Genomic DNA, 19,198 nt, shown 5'->3' on the forward strand with positions numbered 1-19,198 from the left:
ATAAATCTCCATGTTTGGGGTTTTGGTTTTGGGGTTTTTTTTTGGTTGGTTGGGTCTTTTTTTGTGATTTGTTTGTTTGTAGGTTTTTTTTTTTTTTAAGTCTCTTACACCCAGAGCACTAGAATCATATTTAGGCTTAAGTCCCATGCACCTCACTGGATCTCGATGGGATTTTTGCCTCAGGTAAGACTAGAAGATGCAGACCTGATGTTCATGTGTTTTGACAAAAACATCTTCATACAGTTCGAGTTCTTCAGTGCTGACAGTATTGATATTGCTTTCCCTGCATCCAAGCAACTCAGTACATTGAATATTTAATAATAAAGGTGATATGAGGACCCGTTGTCTGACTCAGGTAAATAACAATAATTTAAACTGAATCTTCCTTCTCTACAATGTATGCAATTCTAAATGAATATAGTGTCTCTCAAAAAAAACCCATAAACATTGTCAGAGACTATGAAAGACTATAAAAGAAACTAGAATAAACTGGACATTTGGAATAAAAGAACAAATTGTTCAATTTTAGAATATTTTGCTGCCACCTTTTGGAATTTAATAAAATGTGCATCTCAGTGGTTTGTAACAGGGATATGTAGTTTAGCCCTCAACAGCAATGACTAACATTATTAACAAAAGAATATATGTATTTCTTCTTTCTTCCTTTTAAAGTTCGTAACAATTATGTCGAGTTTCACCTTCCACCTTCACAAAGAGATGTAATAGCACACATTCAAATTTAAGGCTTTCACATGTGAAGAAAATATAGGAAAACATTTGTGTATCAAACACAATAATATGCCATGATTAATCAGCAGATCAAGCATTATTTGGCATAAATAAATACAGGTAAACAAAGCAAGGAGCTGCTTACAGATGATACCTAAATATCAATTCATCACCATCAAATAACTGTTTAAATCCAAGGTTACTTGTTAGAACTCAGGGCCTCTTTCCCTCTTTCATGTGTGTTATGGCCTTTGCATTACTGTACTGCTTTTAAAATATAACTCTACATAAATAAACAAAAGGAAAACAAGTCCTAAGGCTCTGGGCTCTGTCCTACATATTCTCTCCCTGTTTCTGTCAGAGAGATTTTCTTCTGCACAACTTAGAAAAATGCAATGCATTTTGGGGAAGATTAATATATATAAATACAACACCAGTCTAGAGTACATGTCAGAAGTTCTTTGTTATCACTAAGACAACTAGAGCACTAGTCTTATTTTAGGAAGGCAAGATCAGAAGCATTTAAACTGGAGGAAGAAATGTCTGTACCTGGTCCTGAAGTGTACAGATTTCCTTTGATGCACAAGATTGGTATTCCCAGAGCACCGTGGAATTCAGGTGCCTTCATAGTGGCCCATACTGGGGACAGATGACCTCTAGGACACCAGCTCTGCGGGAACGTGTGCTGCTTGGCAAAGTGTCCGCTCACCGGGAGAAAGGTGCTTGCCAGGTGGATCGCACAACCACTTTTTGGGGAAATAAAAATTGGAATATTAGGAGGTGCAAGCACCAGGTGATTTATTTCTATACCACTATAATTTCTCCATGCCTAAAATCTGATTTAAACTGGTTTTATCACAGATGCTATGATACCTGTATTCCAGAAAGCATTAAAATGAGTGCGTTTCTTACGGAAAGCGCTCACATCCCATGTAGGAAGGTTTTGGACAATTACCTGACCGCAAGGGTGGGGTCGACCAAGGTGTGTCAGCCCTGGTACGAGTGTCATGGATGTAGGGATGTGCTCCTTGTGGGAACAGGGTTATTTGCAGGATAGGAACACCGATAATAAATCCTGGCAGGGCACTGGCACAAATAATAAATCCTGGCGGCGCGGCTTTGGCCCGGCTGAGGAAGTGGCGCTGCGGCGACATGAAGCGATTCCCGACTAACGCAGGCGATCGCCGGCGCGGCCGTTGCCGGGCGACGGGCGGGACCGGGCGCGACTAGGCCCGGCCCGGGGCTCTTTCCCGGGGCTCCTTCCCGGGGCTCTTTCCTGGAGCGCCTTCTCTAGGCTCTCCGCCGGGGATTTTTCCCGAGGCTCTTTGCCAGGGCTTTCGGAGGGCTCGAGACACCTCCGCCATGTCGGGGGGAGGCACCGCCGACTGCGGGCTGCAGGTGAGCGGCGGCGGCGGCCGGGGCAGGGCCAGGGGCACGGGCACGGGCAGGGGCAGGGTACGGCCAACGCTGGGGAACGGGGCCTGCGAGCAGATTTCTGCCTTTGGGAATACGTTAATTCGCTGTTAGAGGCAGCACACCCACAGAAATCCGCGCTGCTTTCGAAATGAAAGCGGGCAAGCAGGCTGCCCTCGGCTGGCCCGTTCCTGACAGCCGGGCTGAAGGAGCAGCCTGGCCACCAGCAGGTGCCTCGGGAGGAGCCCAAGGCCCGTGAGGAACCACTGCTCCTCGTGGTTTGTGGGTCGGGTCTGGAATCTGGAGATACTGGTGCATTTCTCTATGTGTTTACAGTCTATAATTAAGGGCCAGTCAGAATCATGTAAATGTGTTGTGTCCGTGATGTCCTGCAGCAGAGTGTCCAAAATATGTGTTCTTCCATTGGTTTGGACCTGCCACCTGCTTCAGGCTCCTGTCCTGCGGCAGTGAGGAGCTCGTCCGTACTCACCTTCTCTCACAAACCCTCCTCTTGTGCTCTTGCCGATCAAAACATACAAAAGAGAAGTGTCACATGATGATACATCATTAGTGGTTTGTTAAATACATTTCTTATGAAGAATATAAATAAATACATGGAGGTTTGGGGACTTTTTGATGTATATATGTTAGGGGAATGGAGATAGAATGGATGCAGTATGCTTCAGAATAATTGTCAATTAAATGGGCTTACCTCTGTTGCTCAGTTTTACTTACGTATTTGTGGGAGGGGAGAATTACTGCTGAACTTGAACAAGTGAATCCTGCCTTTTTTGTAAAAGTTACTTTTGAAGCCATTTCAGGATGAGCTACAGGAAGCAATTTCTGATTATGCAACAAGAAAGGAAAAAGTTGAATATTCCGACGATTTTGAAAGTGATGAAGATGGCATGTTAAATGGTAAAACAAAATATTTTTCCTTGTTTTCTTCCCTTTCTTAACCCTTTACTAAATCCTAGAGAATCTTTATGTGTCAATACAATTTAGTGTTCCAAGATTTCACATTTTAACAGCTTCTAAATCACAGAGTCTTCCTCTGCCAAGTTAGCAGCAAAATCTGCAATGAAATTAGTGGAGGTGCCTGCTAGACGGCATGCTGTCTGTACTGGTTCCTATCTTTGTGGTGCCCAGTTACCCTCCTTAGCCATCTTGTTTGCTGGATGAGACAGTAGTGCACAGTACTGTAAATGAAAGTAGACATGGGCAGAGAGAAAGGCAATGCTTTTTTTTGTACTGGTTTCCCAGTCTGGACAATCAGTGATAAGGGCTGCAGGACACACTGCAGAGCACACTTGCCTGGCAATGTACATAAGCCAGGAATAGGTTTGATCTGGCTGGGTTTTTTTGGAGCAGGATGCATTAGATTTTTGTTTGGCCAAATTACAAGCATTGGCCAAATGACTTTTCTTCCTGCTGGCATGACACTAAATTTTAAGAAAAATAGTTAAATATGTTAAATATGTTAAATACGATCTTGTATTTTTAAAAGGATCTCCTTTACCTGTTTTTTATTCACATATAAAACATCTGATAACAGTTGGAGGGATTCTTTGATTTCCTTTTGCTGACAAAATTTAGGAAAAGAAGCTCTCCAGCATTAAATGCATTAGTCTACTATTATGACATTCTTTTGTCACCTTCCTCAAGCATTTGAACTCTGAAATTAGGTCAGTTAGCAATAACAGACTAGAGGAAGATAAATATTTTTGTTAAACATGTGAACCTTAGCATTGTAGAAGATCACTCCTTTGAGTATCTTCTAGTGGACTTTAAATGGGGCAGAAGTGAAGAGATGGGAAGGGAGGATGGCTTTTAATACTAAACATGCCTGGCTTTGTGGTTGATGACTTGCTTCTACTTCCTATGGCATTGACACATAGTTTTTTAGAAGGGCTTTAAATTGTCTGGCAGAAAAGAATTAGTGAGTAAATTTTTTTCTTTGGATTGGGTCCATGAAAATAGATGACAGGAAAGGAAGTACAATAAGGCTGTAGTTTGGTGGCTTTGCAGAGATCAGAGGCACATAAAGTGAAATGCTCAGTAAATAAAGTCTGGAGGGTGTTACATGAAAAATAGTGTTAGGTTGTAGAAGATATAGGTTCTGTGGTTTATTTTTCTTCCACTTGTATCAAATGCAAGTTGGTAATGCACTCTTTGCAGATGTTGGGAAAGAAGTTGCTGAAAGTAATTCAGGTTCTGCAAGCACTGAGAGATCTGTTGCTGGGAGTCCTCTCTTGAATGATGATACTTCACAAAACGTGGTAGATTTGGAAAACGAAGCTGCTGATGACTTGAATTTATCCTTTCATGAAAAGAGGCTTCAGCAGATAATGGTTTTAGAAGGTGAAAGCATACAGAATGACAGAAAATATGATGAAGAAGGATGTGTGGAAGATCAAAATGAGGATAATGACAGAAAAAATAATGAAGTACTGCATGATAATAGTGAAAGTAATGACTTGCCTATTAATGAGCTACATAAAAAGAGAAATCAAGAGGAAAACCAACTAAAAGCAAAGCCTCGGATGCACAAAAAAGGAAATGGTTCAGCATCAGGTGAAAAGAAAATATTTTAATGTTGTTGTTGCTTAGCCATGTTACAAGTATTTTAAAGTGTTTTAATTTGGGTTATTTTCTGTGTTAGCAATCGTCTGCTTTGCCTTGGAAAGCCAAAGCTTGTAGAAATATACAACTTCTGTATGCCAGGGGGTAAACTGAACCAGTGTGGGCCAAGAGCAGGAGGTTCTTGTTTGCCTTTTCCTTTCAGAAGATGAAAACCAGCTGTTTAGGTCCCTAAAGTCCAGCTCTCCAGTGCATGTGCATGGAAGGGGTGAGGGGGCTGCCAAGATGCCTCCTGAGTGTGTGCATGGCACAGAAAGCTGTATTCACACAGCATCCACAGTACCCACGTACCCTTTAATGGAAAGGTCACAAAACTCCTTTTCCATGATCAGGTGAAGCTGTAATGTAACAGAACATGAGCTGTACCCAAAACATTTATGAATGGTAGATGTCTCATTATTTCAAAGTTAAAACTTCAGATGATCTTTTACTTTGAAGATACTGACACACTTTGGATGTATAGTCAAACACATAAACCTCCCAAACTTGAATATTTCATTACAGGAATAGCTAATTTATTTTTAATATACAAAGCAGGTTTTGGAATTCTGCTAATTGACTGTATGTGCCAAAAGACTTAATATTTTTTATCTAATCCCTAATATGAGAGGAATTTGTCCTGTTTGATGTTAAGTTTATGACTGTTCATTCATTACCTGTAAGGGAAGATTACAACTTTGCAATTGGTAGAGCATGATTAAAGGTAGCAGCTTCATTTTTCCACATGATGGCACCAAAATGCTAGGTATTTGAATGTGCAGACATCTCTTTCCTGGCTGGTGTGCCTGTGTAGTTTTAGACTGGCAGAAAAGAGGTTGAACTGCTTTTCTTCATGTGAATCAAAGTAGTGCAGTGAGACACTGCAGTATTGGTTAAAATTCAAAGAATTCCATATGCTTGTCACCTTGAATTTACCTTCATCACTGTAAATTTAGGTTAAATTTCTTTGATTGTGGGCATTAATGTTCCTTTCTTCAGGTAATTGGGAGTTAATTTGTCATCCGAAAATTTTATTTTCCTGAAGAATTCTATTGGAAATTTGTGGAAGACTTCTAATTTGGTTTTACTGGAGCATTTTTGACTTGTGTCTGAATTGTTTTACAAATTTAGATTGCTGCATTACTGGCAGTTGAAATATGATTAAAATGTTTTTTAGGTCTTATTAGTAAAGTGTTTCATAAATAAAAATTTCACCACTTAGGCATACATTCAGATTGAGGTGATGTTTTTTTTAAATCCGCACTGCAGAATTTTTAATTATTCACTCGTGTCCCACACCTACACAATGGAAACAGCATTTGCTACCCAGAGTGTTAACTGGCATACTTCATTAGAAGTTTGCTGGATGTCAGAAGAGCTCTTGCTGTGACTGCAGTGACTCTTGGTTTTGGTTTTGCTTTTGGCACCAGAGCCACATAAGTCAGATGGAAAATTTTGCCTTTGTTTTGCTCTCGCATTCTCTAACATTAGTTCAAACTTCAGTTGCTACTCCAGTTTTACATGAAAATAGAGATGAATACTATTCTTATGAGTTCTTAGTTCTTAGAAGGAGGCATACAGAAAATACATTATATTATATGAAATTTAATAACAGCTTTCACAGATGGATGGTTTTTCTAGAAATACATTTTATTCAGAAAAAAACAATACTCAAAAACAATGAAGTTCTTTTTAATGTGTCCTTGCAATCTTTTTTTTTCCTTTAGATCAAGATCAGAAGAAGACTGGCAACACCAGTGAGTTGAAACTGGAGGACAATGGTAGGCAATCCCCTTCTGTTGACAGTTCAGATGGAATGATGAAAATAGCAGAAGGGCAAATAATAACTGATAAAATGCAGGAGGTATCAGTGAATGATCAGTCTGAGCATGGAGAGGCAAAGAACACATCCAAGAGCTCTGTCAAGGTATTGCTCATACACAGTTTACCATTGTTTGTAACAATGTCCTAGAAGAACAGAGGAGGGGAGAGTTTTGTAAAGTTGCTGTTGGTATCTTAAGTGTGTAGAACACTGGAAAGCTGACAATTTATATCTGGTTTCTAGAGCCAAGGCTTTTATAAATTCTGTATAGCTTTATGAAAGATGTAAGGAATACCTTTTCCACAAATTATTTAAGTCAGATAAAGGTATTGAAATGTGTTTTCCAGCCTTAAGAAAGCACCCTTCTCAAAGTGAAAATGTCAAATCTCTGTTGTGAGGATAGCTGAATAGCAATGAGCAGTGTGTTTTGGCAGAGGATGGAATCCATGTGTGACCTGAATAATGGCTAAGATGCAAATCTTAGGATAATGCCTTATCCTAAAAGGAAAATACATAGATACATATAAAATACGTTGATACATATTAAAGCTAAGTATTCAAAATACTTAAAACAGTGTTTATAGAATAAATCGGTTGTGTTCTTTTTACTTTTTATTATTTCTAAACTATTGACTGTATTTTTAAATAATACAAATGAACATTCCTAGCTGCCTTTCCAAAATGATACAGGCATTCTGAAAATTTGGTTGGTTGATTGGTTGGACGATTGGTCGTTTGGTCGATTGGTTGGTTTGGGGGCTTTTGTTCATTTTGTTTTGTTTTTTTCTCTCCTTACTTTCTTACCCTGTACTATACTCTCTCTTTATTAGGGTGTCTTTCTTGCCTGTTTTTATATCATAAGACCATCAAATATCTTGACTTGGAAGGGACTCATATGGGCTGAGTCCAATTCTCACTGTCATTGTTAGCTTGTAAAAACCTGTTTCATCCTGGTCTTTTGCTTAAGAGACTCTATAACTTTACTTTTTCTGTCTATTTCTTAGAAACTAAGTGAAACAAAGGAGAGAGTTCTAGAAAACCCAAAGGCTTCTTTATCTGACAGGTGAGAAAAGAATGCAGAGTATTGTTCTGAGCTATTTAGGATGCCTGTAAGCACCCCGACAGTGCTGCTCCCCTCTCATTTTCTGTCAGCATTGTCTTTGCTGCTGACAATCTCTGACCATCTGTGGAAAACAGTTTAGTGCATGTGGCATGTTGTTATGACCCTTGCTCAGGTTTATGGCAGATCTGACTCCCAAATCTTTTGCCAGTGATGGGTGTGTTACTGGAGTCTTTACAGGCTCTAAGCTGTAAGTGTAAGTAATTTGAACTTAAAAGAGGTAAATTCTTTCTCCTTTTCCTTTTCCCAGTCCCCAGCCAAATGCATATTAAAAAAAACCCAAAACACAGTAACTTTTGGTATGCACTGAAATAAGATCACTACTTTTTATGAGCTACAGTAAATAGAAAGGTCATTAATGTGTTTTTGTCCTGGTATTTTCCTAGGTCTACAACTTTTGCACATTTAAAGAGAAAGGGGAAAACTGTTCCATCAACTTCACCTGTTTCATCTCATTATCTGGGATCATTAAAGGTGTTGGAGGATAAACGCATGCAGATGAAAAGTCCAGAATTCAACAAAGTAGATAATTTAAGGGCAGCTGTTTATCAGGTAGATTTAAAAAATTAACAAACCAACAAACAGAATTGTGCGTGTAAAGGTCCTGATACAGGGGTTAACACCTCATATTTTCTTGAAATCAATATTTTTTACTATTTTCCTTTCACTGGCTTACAGGTATTGTAATCCTTTCATTCTGTTGGTTAGATTTTGTAGCTGTGATTTCAGGATCTTAGATTTTTTTGATCACAATGTTTGTGTGATGACAGCTTAGTTTTCCACAGGGGATGCTATTTAACTAGCACATGGAAGAGCTAAGAGTAATTTTGGTGGCCATTATATTGGTTCTGCTATTTCCTTTATCTTAAGAGGACTTTAAAAATACTTTAATGATTCTTACAGAACTGGTTGGAAAAGAAAAATCTCCTTCTGCTGGAATTAAAGAGAAGTGAAAAGGAGAAAGCTGAAATTCTTAGGAACAATACTGAAAAGGTTTGTTTGCATTATTTTTTTAAAAAGAAGTTTACAAACTATGATTCTTTGAAGTGTGCTTCCCTCCTAAGTGCTTCCCTCTGCTTTTGTAATGTACCTGGTTGTCTCCAAATAGCACAAGGTGATGTGAAACAATAAATAGCATCTCCTGCTTGTTGGGTTTGTGGCAAACTGTGTCTTTCCAATGCTTCCCTACACGTTTACATAAGGTTTGTTAGAATCGTGCTTCCTAGGTTAATTTTCAGGTTAGTTTACAAAGACCTTGGGATACTCAGCTCTTAAAGTGCTAAGTTTTGTTTTGTGCATGAGAACATGAGGCATTCACTCCCTTCCTCGAGAGATGCTTACCTACAGAGGACTCTTACCTTGAATAGTATCATTCTTTGATTCGGCTTTTAAGTATTTTGTATGTTTCACTTCTAAGTACTTAACATGTATTTCTTATTCTTCTACATATACTTGGCAGTAGCTCGTGTCATTCAATTAAATTAAAAATGGGAATAGAAAAAAACCACTATATATGCTTTAAATTTAATTGTAATACTTGTAATGTTATCAGGAAATCAATTTCTGTTTCTTTATTGCTCCATTTAGCCATAAGTTTAAAGCGTACTATTTCATTTAGAATTTTATACTGAAATTGATTTAAATGTAGGCTTTTATTTCCAATCTAGAAAGAAGCACTTAAAAGAGAAGAATCAATTGCATGTTATGAAGCCTGGAAAAAAAAGAAAGAGCAAGAAGCAAAGAAGTTAAGTGAAAAAAAAAAGCTTGCAGAACTTGAGGAAAAGAAACCAGAACAGACTAAGGAAAAAACAGAAGCAGCACAAGCGGTGATGTGAAATATGTACATAAATGTGTATTTGAATGTGGTTCAGGAGATGGTAAAAAATAATTTTGATTAATCCAGAAAGAGATAGAAATGAGCTAGAATCTTAAATCTAGACATGGCTAGGTTTTGAAGGAAGCTTGTATTAGGTTTTGTTCTGTCAGAAATATGTAATGTTTACACTTTACAGACAAACAGACTGCACATATTTGGAGTCTATTAACTGAGTGTAAAATAAATTTATACAAATATATTAGAAATTAACTGTTACCTACTGCAAAAATAAGATTATTTTTAGGTATAGTGATACTTCTGAGCAATTCTACAAGCAAATATTCTAAAATTAGAATGTGTAGAAATTACAAAAAGTAATAATGGAGAATAGATTTATGGAGTATTGACAGAAAGGTGACAGGTAAGATTTCTCATGGATCTGTGGTTGTCTTTAGGCATTCAAAAAATGGCAAGAAAGAAAAGTGGAATATTTAAGAGAGCAAAGCAGGAAGGAAAAACAGTCTGAAAGAATGAGGAAGAAGATAGAAGAGGACCTAGTTGCAGAGAAGAGTAAAGTCAGTGTATCAGCAGTTGAAAAATGGTACTTCTCCACTGTGTTTGTCATATCAGAGCTTCCAAAATCATTGCTTATAAACGTAACAGGTCTTCTGTGAATACTTGATGTGCTTGTAATTGGATGACAATGGAATGCTGGGATCAGACTCTTCATTCCCAATGGAGGCAAAGTCTAACAGTGAAAACAAGCTGTGCAGCTCCCTTCAGTTTATTAATTTAGTTGCTTTCCTCCCCAAGAGGATATTAACTAAACCCAGGCAGAGATACTGCAAATGAGAAAATTCATTGAGTAGTATTGTGTCTTACGTGGTTATTTTCATGCTTCATTACTAAGCCATAGGAAGGAAGGTAAATCTTTTAAGGTTTCATGGAATACAATGTAGGAGTGCAGATGCAGGGAGAAGGAAATGAGATGTATCTGCTGGAGATATTCCATATTATTTTTACAAGCCAAGAGTACTCACAGACAATGCACAACTTATAGTTTCCTATAGAAGTTCAGAATGATTTTTTTTTTTGATACTAAATAAGGGAGAACAAAGTACAGTAAAGGTGATGCCATAATAGATAGAGTAGTAGATTAATTTATGCATTGGTGAGGTATAAAAATGGACATGGAAGATTTTAAATACACATTCTCCATCTTTTAATAAAAGTGTAAAATACGTATTTTGACTCAGTTTTCCTAATTGATCACAGATGCAGCTTTTAGTCTGTACATGATGACCTCTTGCTCCTCCCTCTCACTGTGCAGGAATAAAAAGAAGGAAGAATATATAAAAAAGAAGAAAGTAGAAAAATTCCTAGAGAAAAGAAAGCAAGCAATGCAACAGGCAAAGAAGGAAGAAAAAAGAGAAAAGGCTGTGGAGGAATATGAAAGATGGCTGGTATGTTTGGTTGGGCTTTTTGGGTTTTTTTTTTATTTTGTTAAAACAAAGACGTTTGATGTAGTAATGAGTGTGAGCACTTGAGTATCGTAATACTCGTTGGGTGTTGTGCTGTTATGGGAGAGGCCAGGTGGTGGCAACATTACATTGCTTGTCCCCCAGAATTTGTGAGCAAAACGTTGCTTGAGTATGGTGCACTTGATACCTGGCATGCATGGAAAATGTATTCTCCCTACCTACATGTCATAGAGCTTTCAATTTCCATTAGTCTTAAATTTTTGCCATTCCATATCAGGAGCAACCATCTCTGAAGGGTCAATTAGCCAGAGCACAAAACCTGCAAAGTCAAACAGCATTGCCATCTGCAACAGTCAGTGTGTGTACATTCAAGAAGTGTTGAGAATGGAGACTTGGATACCTCACAACTGATAAAAGCACTTTTAATGAGGTTCACTATGATTTCCATCTGTGAGAAAGGGTGGAAGTCTGATGCTCACAATTATATTTTTCTCACAGCAGTGTCCCAGTTGTAAAGTAGTAAATTAATCCAGTACTGTAGTCCCAACAATAAGGCAGGGTTTTTTTCCTTGCTGCAGAAATACGAACTAGAAGAGAGATCACTAATATTCTTAGCATGTTATTTTCTTAGAGGTATGTGACTTGCCAGTTAAAGAAGAACTTGTTTCAATTCCCGACCCTGTGACAGAGCCTTTCAGTTAGAAAGTGTCTCTTCTATAGTCTCTTCCATGTAATTTCAGGCATGTCTTGTACATGTGATCTCTGTTGCCATTTTTAAGAATGGAATCTTGAAACCCAGCTGGATTAAGGTCCTTACAGGAATTCCTCTTTACTGTCAATAGCTTAATTTTATTTTTTTTTTTTTCAGGACAGAGAGGCAAGTAGGTGAGAAATGAGTCAGGCAGCTGTACAGGTGTGGGACAGATTTAGAGAGGACAATCATCCTTTACTTGGCTAACTCAAAAATACACAGCCTGCATGTTTTCCCTTCTCTCTGTTTCCAAACTTTTTTAGTCTTAGATTTAGATCTTTTAAGATGTTTGATCTGGTCCCCTACTGAAATACCTCTCACTTCTGTAATCACTGATAAGAATTTTAACTAATGCACTACCCTGGCATGCTCTGCTTACCGAGACTATCTTAATCAGCTTAGTTGTACCAAAGCAAGAATGTTACTTTTCATTGTACATTTGACTTCCTTGCTATCCTGGACTCTGTATGAAGGTAAAAAAATACCTCTTTTTTTGGGGGAGTGAAAGATGCTGCCTAGCACAATACTCCCCTCTACAAATTGTGTGTAAATTCCTGAGGTCATCACTTCAGTGGGATTATTAATAAAAATTTTAGTAGTTGGGGGGAATGACCAGATCTCACTGGATACACATGTGCTTACATGAGAAATAAGCAATTGTAGGATGGGATAAGTACTGAAGTGTTTGGCAGAGGTACCTCTACAATGATCCCGTTTTCTGTGTCTGTGTGTAAGTGTTGACTGATGTGTCTCGTGCCCAGTCTTCACATTTTTACTTTCAGAGTTTGTGCTGTCTCTTTGCAACTTACACACCTTTAATTGAGAAAGCATATTGGGAGATAGCTCTGTTATAGTTTTTATATTGTCTCATTTTGTACAGTTACAGAAAAAATACAGACCAGTAGTGAACTGCAGGAGAGAAACACTGTAAAGTTGTCATTTTATTACCTGGGGAGCTCAGATGACACCTGCCTGCAAGAAGATAGGCATCAGATCTGAGGGCAGAATTTGGAAGCCTTTTAAGAGTATTCTTTCAACTAACAGGATTATTTTTTAAGGGAAATAAAATGGGAGTCATATAGTGGGAAGTATTCTAATATGTTTTCATTCAACAGAAATAAATGTGTAAATTCATCCTCAGGTTTCCTGAAACAGGTGTTGATCACAATGCGTGGATAAAACAGACATAAAAATCTCATTGTAGTTCTTCTAAAATAGAAGAAACATTCTGCTCTTATGTTAATGGAAATTCTGTAACTTCTGCTTTTGGAGGTAATTGTGTGAATGTTTGATAGCATAAATGCATAGAGAAGATTACTCTTTAAGCCTGGAAATAAATTCCCTGGAAAAGGCTATTAACACTTGTAAAATAGTGACATGAAAAGGATAATCTTGAGGTGAGATGCTTTAGTATTACCTGGAAATTCAAGCTTCTGATTATTTTGTTTCTTTCCTATCATTTGCTTCTTGCTAGTCACCAAGAACTCTTCAAGCCAATCTAACTTGATAAATGATCATTTTTTACTACTGCATAATACCAGTGTCTGACTCTTGTCATTGACATGCACCTATTCTGAGCAGTGGAATGTGGATAAGAATCACGAAGAAAGTTTATAATGACAAATCAGTTTAGTTTCCATTATTTCTGAGATACTAATCTTGATACCTATTTACTGTGGATAGATGAGTTATGTTGTCCATTTTCTGTGATAAATGTCAGCCTACCATGAGCTTCTGGGAATTAGGGCCGCTCTCAAATAGTTCTCAAAGACCAACATAGTAATGTTGAAAGCCTTAGAAGAAGGCTGACATTTTACCTTGAATTTGAGCATGTGCAATATCTATTTTTGTCATTCTAAAGCTGTTTAAAAACATCAAGAAAGGATGTACTGGATAAGTCCCATGGATTTGTTGCTTTTCTGTGTTAGAAATACCTGAAGTGGGTTACTAATTTCATGTTGTTTAATAAGATATCTCTGAAAATACTTTCTATATTGCAATTTTCATGGTCTGTCATTGCAGTAGGTTAGAAATAAGGCTGCTATTGTTATTTCTCTTAAATGTTGTCAGTCTTCTGTAATATGTAAAATTCAGTTTCTATGTGACAGTCATACTGCTAAAGAATTTGATAAGTGAAAAATGTATTCATTGTACTAGATTATTGAGTAGGAAACTTCCACAGAAATCAAGCTACACAGTTGAGTTGATCTAGTGTAAGACAAGATACAGTTACTGATTTAATCTTTCACTGTTTCTTTTACTCTTCTTCAACTAGTGCAAATAACATCTTGTTTATTATTCTATGGAACATTTATCAGTTATGTCTTGTGAGAATTTGCACTGTAGTTAGGACAAGAACAAACAACTTTGTGTGTGCTGAAGACAGGGAGGAGTCCAGTAGATCTTCACTTCAAATTTAATCTTTTAAAATAAGTTAAATTAACTCAAGACTCTTTCTTTGCCACTGGGATTCATTAATGAAAATTGGATCTTCAAACCCAAACATTCAAAACTGAAGCACAGTTTAAAAATCCAAAGCAACTTTCGTTCCTTTTGTGGGTGGGTGTATGCTTTATTTTTGGTTGTGGTTTTTAATACTTGAGTCTATTGTGCAACATATGTTCAGCAGAGAGTGCTCGATAAATATAAAATATGCACATTTCTTGCAGTCTCTCTGATGCTTGCAATGCTGCTGCAGTAAGTCTTATTTTTAATGAGTATTCACTTGCCTGTCCTGATGGCATATATATATATATCCTTGTACAATATAATTCTATGATTAGAGACACAGGAGCATCTGTCATAAATGTCTTCCTTTAGAGCATATTCTTTCCAAGCTCATCTGTAGTGTTTGACATACCTTGAAATCTTTTTTTGAAAAATATCACTGATAATGCAGACTACTTTTCTCTAAACAGTTCCCTTCAAGAATTTTAGAATATCTTGAATTTGTTCTAAAGACCCAAAGCCACTAGTTGTGTTCATCTGACAAAATCTCTATGGAAGGAAAAAGAAGGCAAAAGTGAAGGATGAAAAGAGTCAGAATGTCACAGTGCTGCAACCCTAGCTTGTCTCAATTTCTCCATGTGATCCAAAAAGATACAGTTTGTACAGAGAGATAGTATTTTTTATTAGACTGTGATGAAATCTGTATTGTTTATTTTAGCAAAGGGCATTCCTTTTCTGTGCAAACCTTGCCTTGCTTTTAATCAGCCTTACTAGTAACGACATGAAATTATTGTGTGCCTGTTTAGCCAGACTGGTGTTCCTGACTTGGATCTTCAGATTTATTTTGACAAAGAGCTGAAGGGCACAGATGAAAATCATAATGATGGGGTTGATATTTCAGTGTGTTGCTTTGCTTTTTACAGTTTTTGGACACATTAGTAGTTTGATTACTATATATAGTAATATATATATATTACTATATATATATATATATATATATATATATATATATATAGTAATAAATATATATAGTATATAGTATATATATGTGTAAAACTTGACTCAGTCTCCCTTTTTTATGGTAATGCTTCCGCACCCATTTTCCAGTCTATTCCCTCAGCCACAATTACCTCACTATTTCCCTGTTCACATATGAACAGGAAAACACTGCCAGCATCTTGGGAATTTGTGGATATACAGTGTCCATCAGAGGAATAGGATCATGGGTTATGTGAGAGTAACAGTAAATTATATGCTGGTCTATAATGTCAACCTTGGTTCCACCAAGAGAAAAACTACTCAGGAAGAAGTGTACACCCGTATGTACCACCAACCTGCAAGTGCGATGACAAGGAAAACTTGCACCCATAGAGAGCTTACCAGTCTACTAAATTGCTAATGCAAATGCACCTTTAGATGCTGCTGCTCTTGAGGGTGAAATGGCAGTCATCTTTGGAAAGAAGAATTTTATGTAAAACAGAACTGATTAGAAATTCAAAAATAATTATAAATTATTGCAATTTAATTTTTGAATGACAGGTCTCTTGCAAATCATTAGTTAATGAGACAAAAAAGTGTTGCAAGTATCTTGCTTATCTCTCATCATCCTAATTGTGCCACTGCTGTTTGAAACAATAGCAAATAGAATTAGAAGCTTGCAGTGCTTATAACATAAGTTAAATAGATCTTTGTTTAAAATTAAATTGTTTAATTACCAGTTTGTTCTAGTACATGGCAAGTGTGATTTAATAAGCACAGAAAGTTACAATGATGCATCAATGTTCCCATTATATGAGAACAATGTATTTTGCATTGTGATTTAGGTGTCCTCTTAAGGACAACAAGTAATTAATATGAGATTAATTACATACAATACCAATTCAGTACCTATCTGTTGGGCTATTTGTTTAGACAGTACATGAACCCAGCCCATCCTTGAGACAGTCACCGTAATTGTAAATGACACCCAGTTTGCAGCCTTTTGTATTGCACTGTGCAATGTCTGTGACTAAGCCTCTAAAAGGGATGTGTCGAGCTCCAAATGGCAAATTTCCATTGCATGTTTTCTTTTCATTTTACACAAGAAAGGCATAGCAATAATTGTAACTTTTCTGTTAGTAGAATTGTTGTTGGGGGGTGAGGCAGGTGGTTCTCGTTTGGGCTTTTATTCACACATCTTTTTATTCTCAGGAAAACAAAATGAGGAGAGAACAACTTGAGAAGAACCGAAAGAAGTTGCAGGCTGTCCATGGGAATGAAATGAGTCCTCCCTGGAGACCACCTGGGAAAGTCACATATTCTAGTAATTACTGAGCAATTTATTGCCTTCCAGAAGAACAGATAGTCTACAAAGTTCTGTCAATAGCCAGTAACTCTTTTGTTATCATCTGATTTTCACTGAATCCATTATAGGTGCTGCATTCTTTCTTTTTAGTTTATTTGATCTCTGCAGTTTAAATAAACCTGTTACTCATTTGCATTGCTTTAGAAAACATAACAATTTTTCTAATTCCGCATTTAAATTAGTTTTGCTAAATTCTGTGCTATGTCATACCATTTTGGTGAAAATTTATGTCCAGAATACATAAATCTGGACTCTGGTATTTTTTTTTCACCCAATAAGTAGCAGAATGTTTTTTTTTTTAAGTTATGAGACCACACTCTTTGAGGAGTTAATTCTTGAAGAAGCTGAAAAGATGCCCATCCAGAGCAGCTTCAGTGGCCCACATAAGAGCACATAAGAGGTAGAGTAAAATTACAGACAGCAGCAGGAGAGATGAGGAACTGCAGCCCCAGCAGAATGAAACATTGCCAATTCAAAACTGGCACACCTGGGTTTTATGAGAAAATACTGAATTTCTTACTGTAGGCCTTCAAATTGGGGTGGTGGTGTGCATCATTGGTGCTCTGGGCTTTTAGTATCTGGAGCCTTGAGTTTGGGTTTAGTCTATTAAGAAACTCCAGCTATAGTATCACAGGAAGATGAAATTTGTAGGAGGCACCAGAGTTTATTGTACAGCAGACCTGGAGAGTCTGGGACAAGGCAGCCTATGAGAAAGGGATCATCTGGATCTTTATTTTTCCAGTGTCCAACTAGAGGAAGCAAGGAAGGTCCCTATGCTGACAGGCTGTACTTGAGGGATGGAAATGAAAAGTGTGGTAGAATTAGTGGCAGAGATCAGAAAGAGTGTGTAAGGTGCCTGTTCCTTAACTGAATGCTGCATCCTTACTGATGTTAAGTCTTTCTGTAACAGGCTAGAAGGTTTTGACAGAAGACAGAAGTGACAAGATGTTGGTGACATCTTTCAGAGGAGTGAGCGTCTTTCAGAGCTCATGAGGAGTAGCTCACAAATTCACAACTTCTCAATTAGAAAATATACTGAAGTCTGTAGACAAGGGAAAAGAGTTGATGTATTTGACTTTTATAATAAAATTTATTAATATTACATTAATTAATTTATGTAATTTACAATTACATTGTAAAAATCTGGACATGTCACAGCATAACACAAATGTTATAGAAGAATTAGAGCTGAAAAATATAAGCATATGTACATTAATGTATAAGAATATACATATTTCTGTATAGATACTATCTATATATTTATTGATGACAGAGGGAAAATATTTTGTATTTAATAAAGTATATTTTAGTACAATAGCCTCAATATTGTCATTGGAGTTTAGGATACAAATCCTTGTGTCGTGGTTTTAAACCAATAACTAAGAAAATTACTTATTTCTTGCTGTGAGATATGGATTAGAACAAGAGCAAAACAGGCATAAAACTTGAAAAAAAAAGAAAAGTTTATTGACAAACTACAATAAGAGCACCAGAATAAACTTCCAGAAAAACCTTTTCATCCCCAGTCTACCCACTATTCCCTTGTTCACATGACAAAAGAGACAAAAACTTTGGAACTTTGATGGTTAAAACAGTCCCAATTCTTGCTACAGTCTTTTCACCAGTCTTCATAGAGAAACAGAAGTTTCTTCCTGTTAATTTATGGAGTTTCTCACAAGAAAAACTATTTTTGTTATAGTTTTCCATTGCTCTAATGTTAGCTGCCCAGAGCTGCTGTTATTAGAGCCCACTCCTCCCATTTTCACATCACTCTCAAGTGTGTATGGGCCATGAGTCTAGGGATGGGATTTTTAAGGGTAAGTTATTCAAAGGCAAAAAGTCTTCTTCATCTGTTTCTGTGAGCTTCACCAGAAAACAGTTTTCTCATTGCCTCTCAAGGCTTCAAATCTTCCAGCACTTCACTGTACCATAATTACTCTACTTTTTTACTCAAAATTTACACTTTGAACACTCTATTCCTCCCTATTTACTGTCATGAATTAAAGGAGTGTTTTCAAGACCTTATTGTCCATTTCCATAGTTTTAACAGAAAGATATTTCAGCTTAATTAAAGCATCTTCTTAATTCTCTACCTTTTCTGAAGCTTCTTTTCTTTCCTGTCACTGGTAGTTTATAAAGTCTCTTTTCATGTTGATCACTCTCTTTTCTCTGTCTGGATAAAAAGATTAATCCGCAAGTCTCATCTGGGAAATGAAAGAGTTAAAATCTTGCCCAGGCTGTTGTAGGTAGTTCTGTGGCCTCGGCCGGTGCAGGAGCTGGAGCCGTCTGCGATGGAAAGTTCCTCATGGCTGCTCTGGAGAGTGTAGGCGCCGCGCCCAGCCCGCTGCAGGTCTAGAGCCTCTCTCTTTCTTCACTCAGCAGTTTCTAGTGGATTTAGTTACAGCAAAAAAAAACCTGCAGCCGAGCCAGAGATCGGCTCGGCCCGGCCCGGCCGGAGCCCGGAGAAAACTTTCCGCAGGGCCCGCATCTCCCGGCCGGGAGACGCTGGGCCCAGCCCAGTCCCCGCCCGGCCGCACGGCCTGGGCAGGGAACGGGAGGCCTGGGGCTCTGCCGCCCTTCCCAGCCAGGAAACAAAGAGAGCCAAGAGAGCTCTAGTTTTACACTTTAAGGTAGGGTTCACAAGTTGATCCCACT

The 19,198-nt window shown here is 37.6% G+C and overlaps 1 protein-coding gene across 3 annotated transcripts; it reads left to right on the top strand.

Annotated features, from left to right (window-relative positions):
• The first annotated feature begins 1,993 nt into the window (after positions 1-1,993).
• On the top strand, positions 1,994-17,681 carry MAP9 (microtubule associated protein 9). 3 transcript variants are annotated; one of them, XM_088056643.1, is made up of 12 exons: positions 1,994-2,127; positions 2,943-3,060; positions 4,321-4,716; positions 6,489-6,688; positions 7,588-7,646; positions 8,090-8,255; positions 8,607-8,696; positions 9,371-9,529; positions 9,975-10,120; positions 10,850-10,982; positions 16,390-16,501; positions 17,454-17,681. In XM_088056643.1, exons 1-12 carry the CDS (start codon positions 2,092-2,094, stop codon positions 17,456-17,458), a joined length of 1,620 nt encoding a protein of 539 aa, XP_087912769.1. In that variant the 5' UTR covers positions 1,994-2,091; the 3' UTR covers positions 17,459-17,681. The 3 variants fall into 3 exon arrangements, with proteins under 3 accessions (XP_087912769.1, XP_087912767.1, XP_087912770.1); XM_088056641.1 differs by having other exon boundaries at positions 16,390-17,681; XM_088056644.1 differs by having other exon boundaries at positions 2,052-2,127; positions 2,955-3,060; positions 16,390-17,681.
• Positions 17,682-19,198: the final 1,517 nt, after the last annotated feature.

Source organism: Pseudopodoces humilis, chromosome 6 (genome assembly GCF_049639895.1).
Source record: "Pseudopodoces humilis isolate 2021_Gansu_Grassland_sample_001 chromosome 6, ASM4963989v1, whole genome shotgun sequence".
Classification (NCBI taxonomy): domain Eukaryota; kingdom Metazoa; phylum Chordata; class Aves; order Passeriformes; family Paridae; genus Pseudopodoces; species Pseudopodoces humilis.

Coding starts and splice junctions, on each gene's coding strand:
- MAP9 (XM_088056641.1), top strand. CDS start 2,092: ATGTCGGGGGGAGGCACCGCCGACTGCGGGCTGCAG. Junction 6,689..7,587: donor CATCCAAGAGCTCTGTCAAG/GTATTGCTCATA, acceptor TCTATTTCTTAG/AAACTAAGTGAAACAAAGGA. Junction 7,647..8,089: donor AAGGCTTCTTTATCTGACAG/GTGAGAAAAGAA, acceptor GTATTTTCCTAG/GTCTACAACTTTTGCACATT.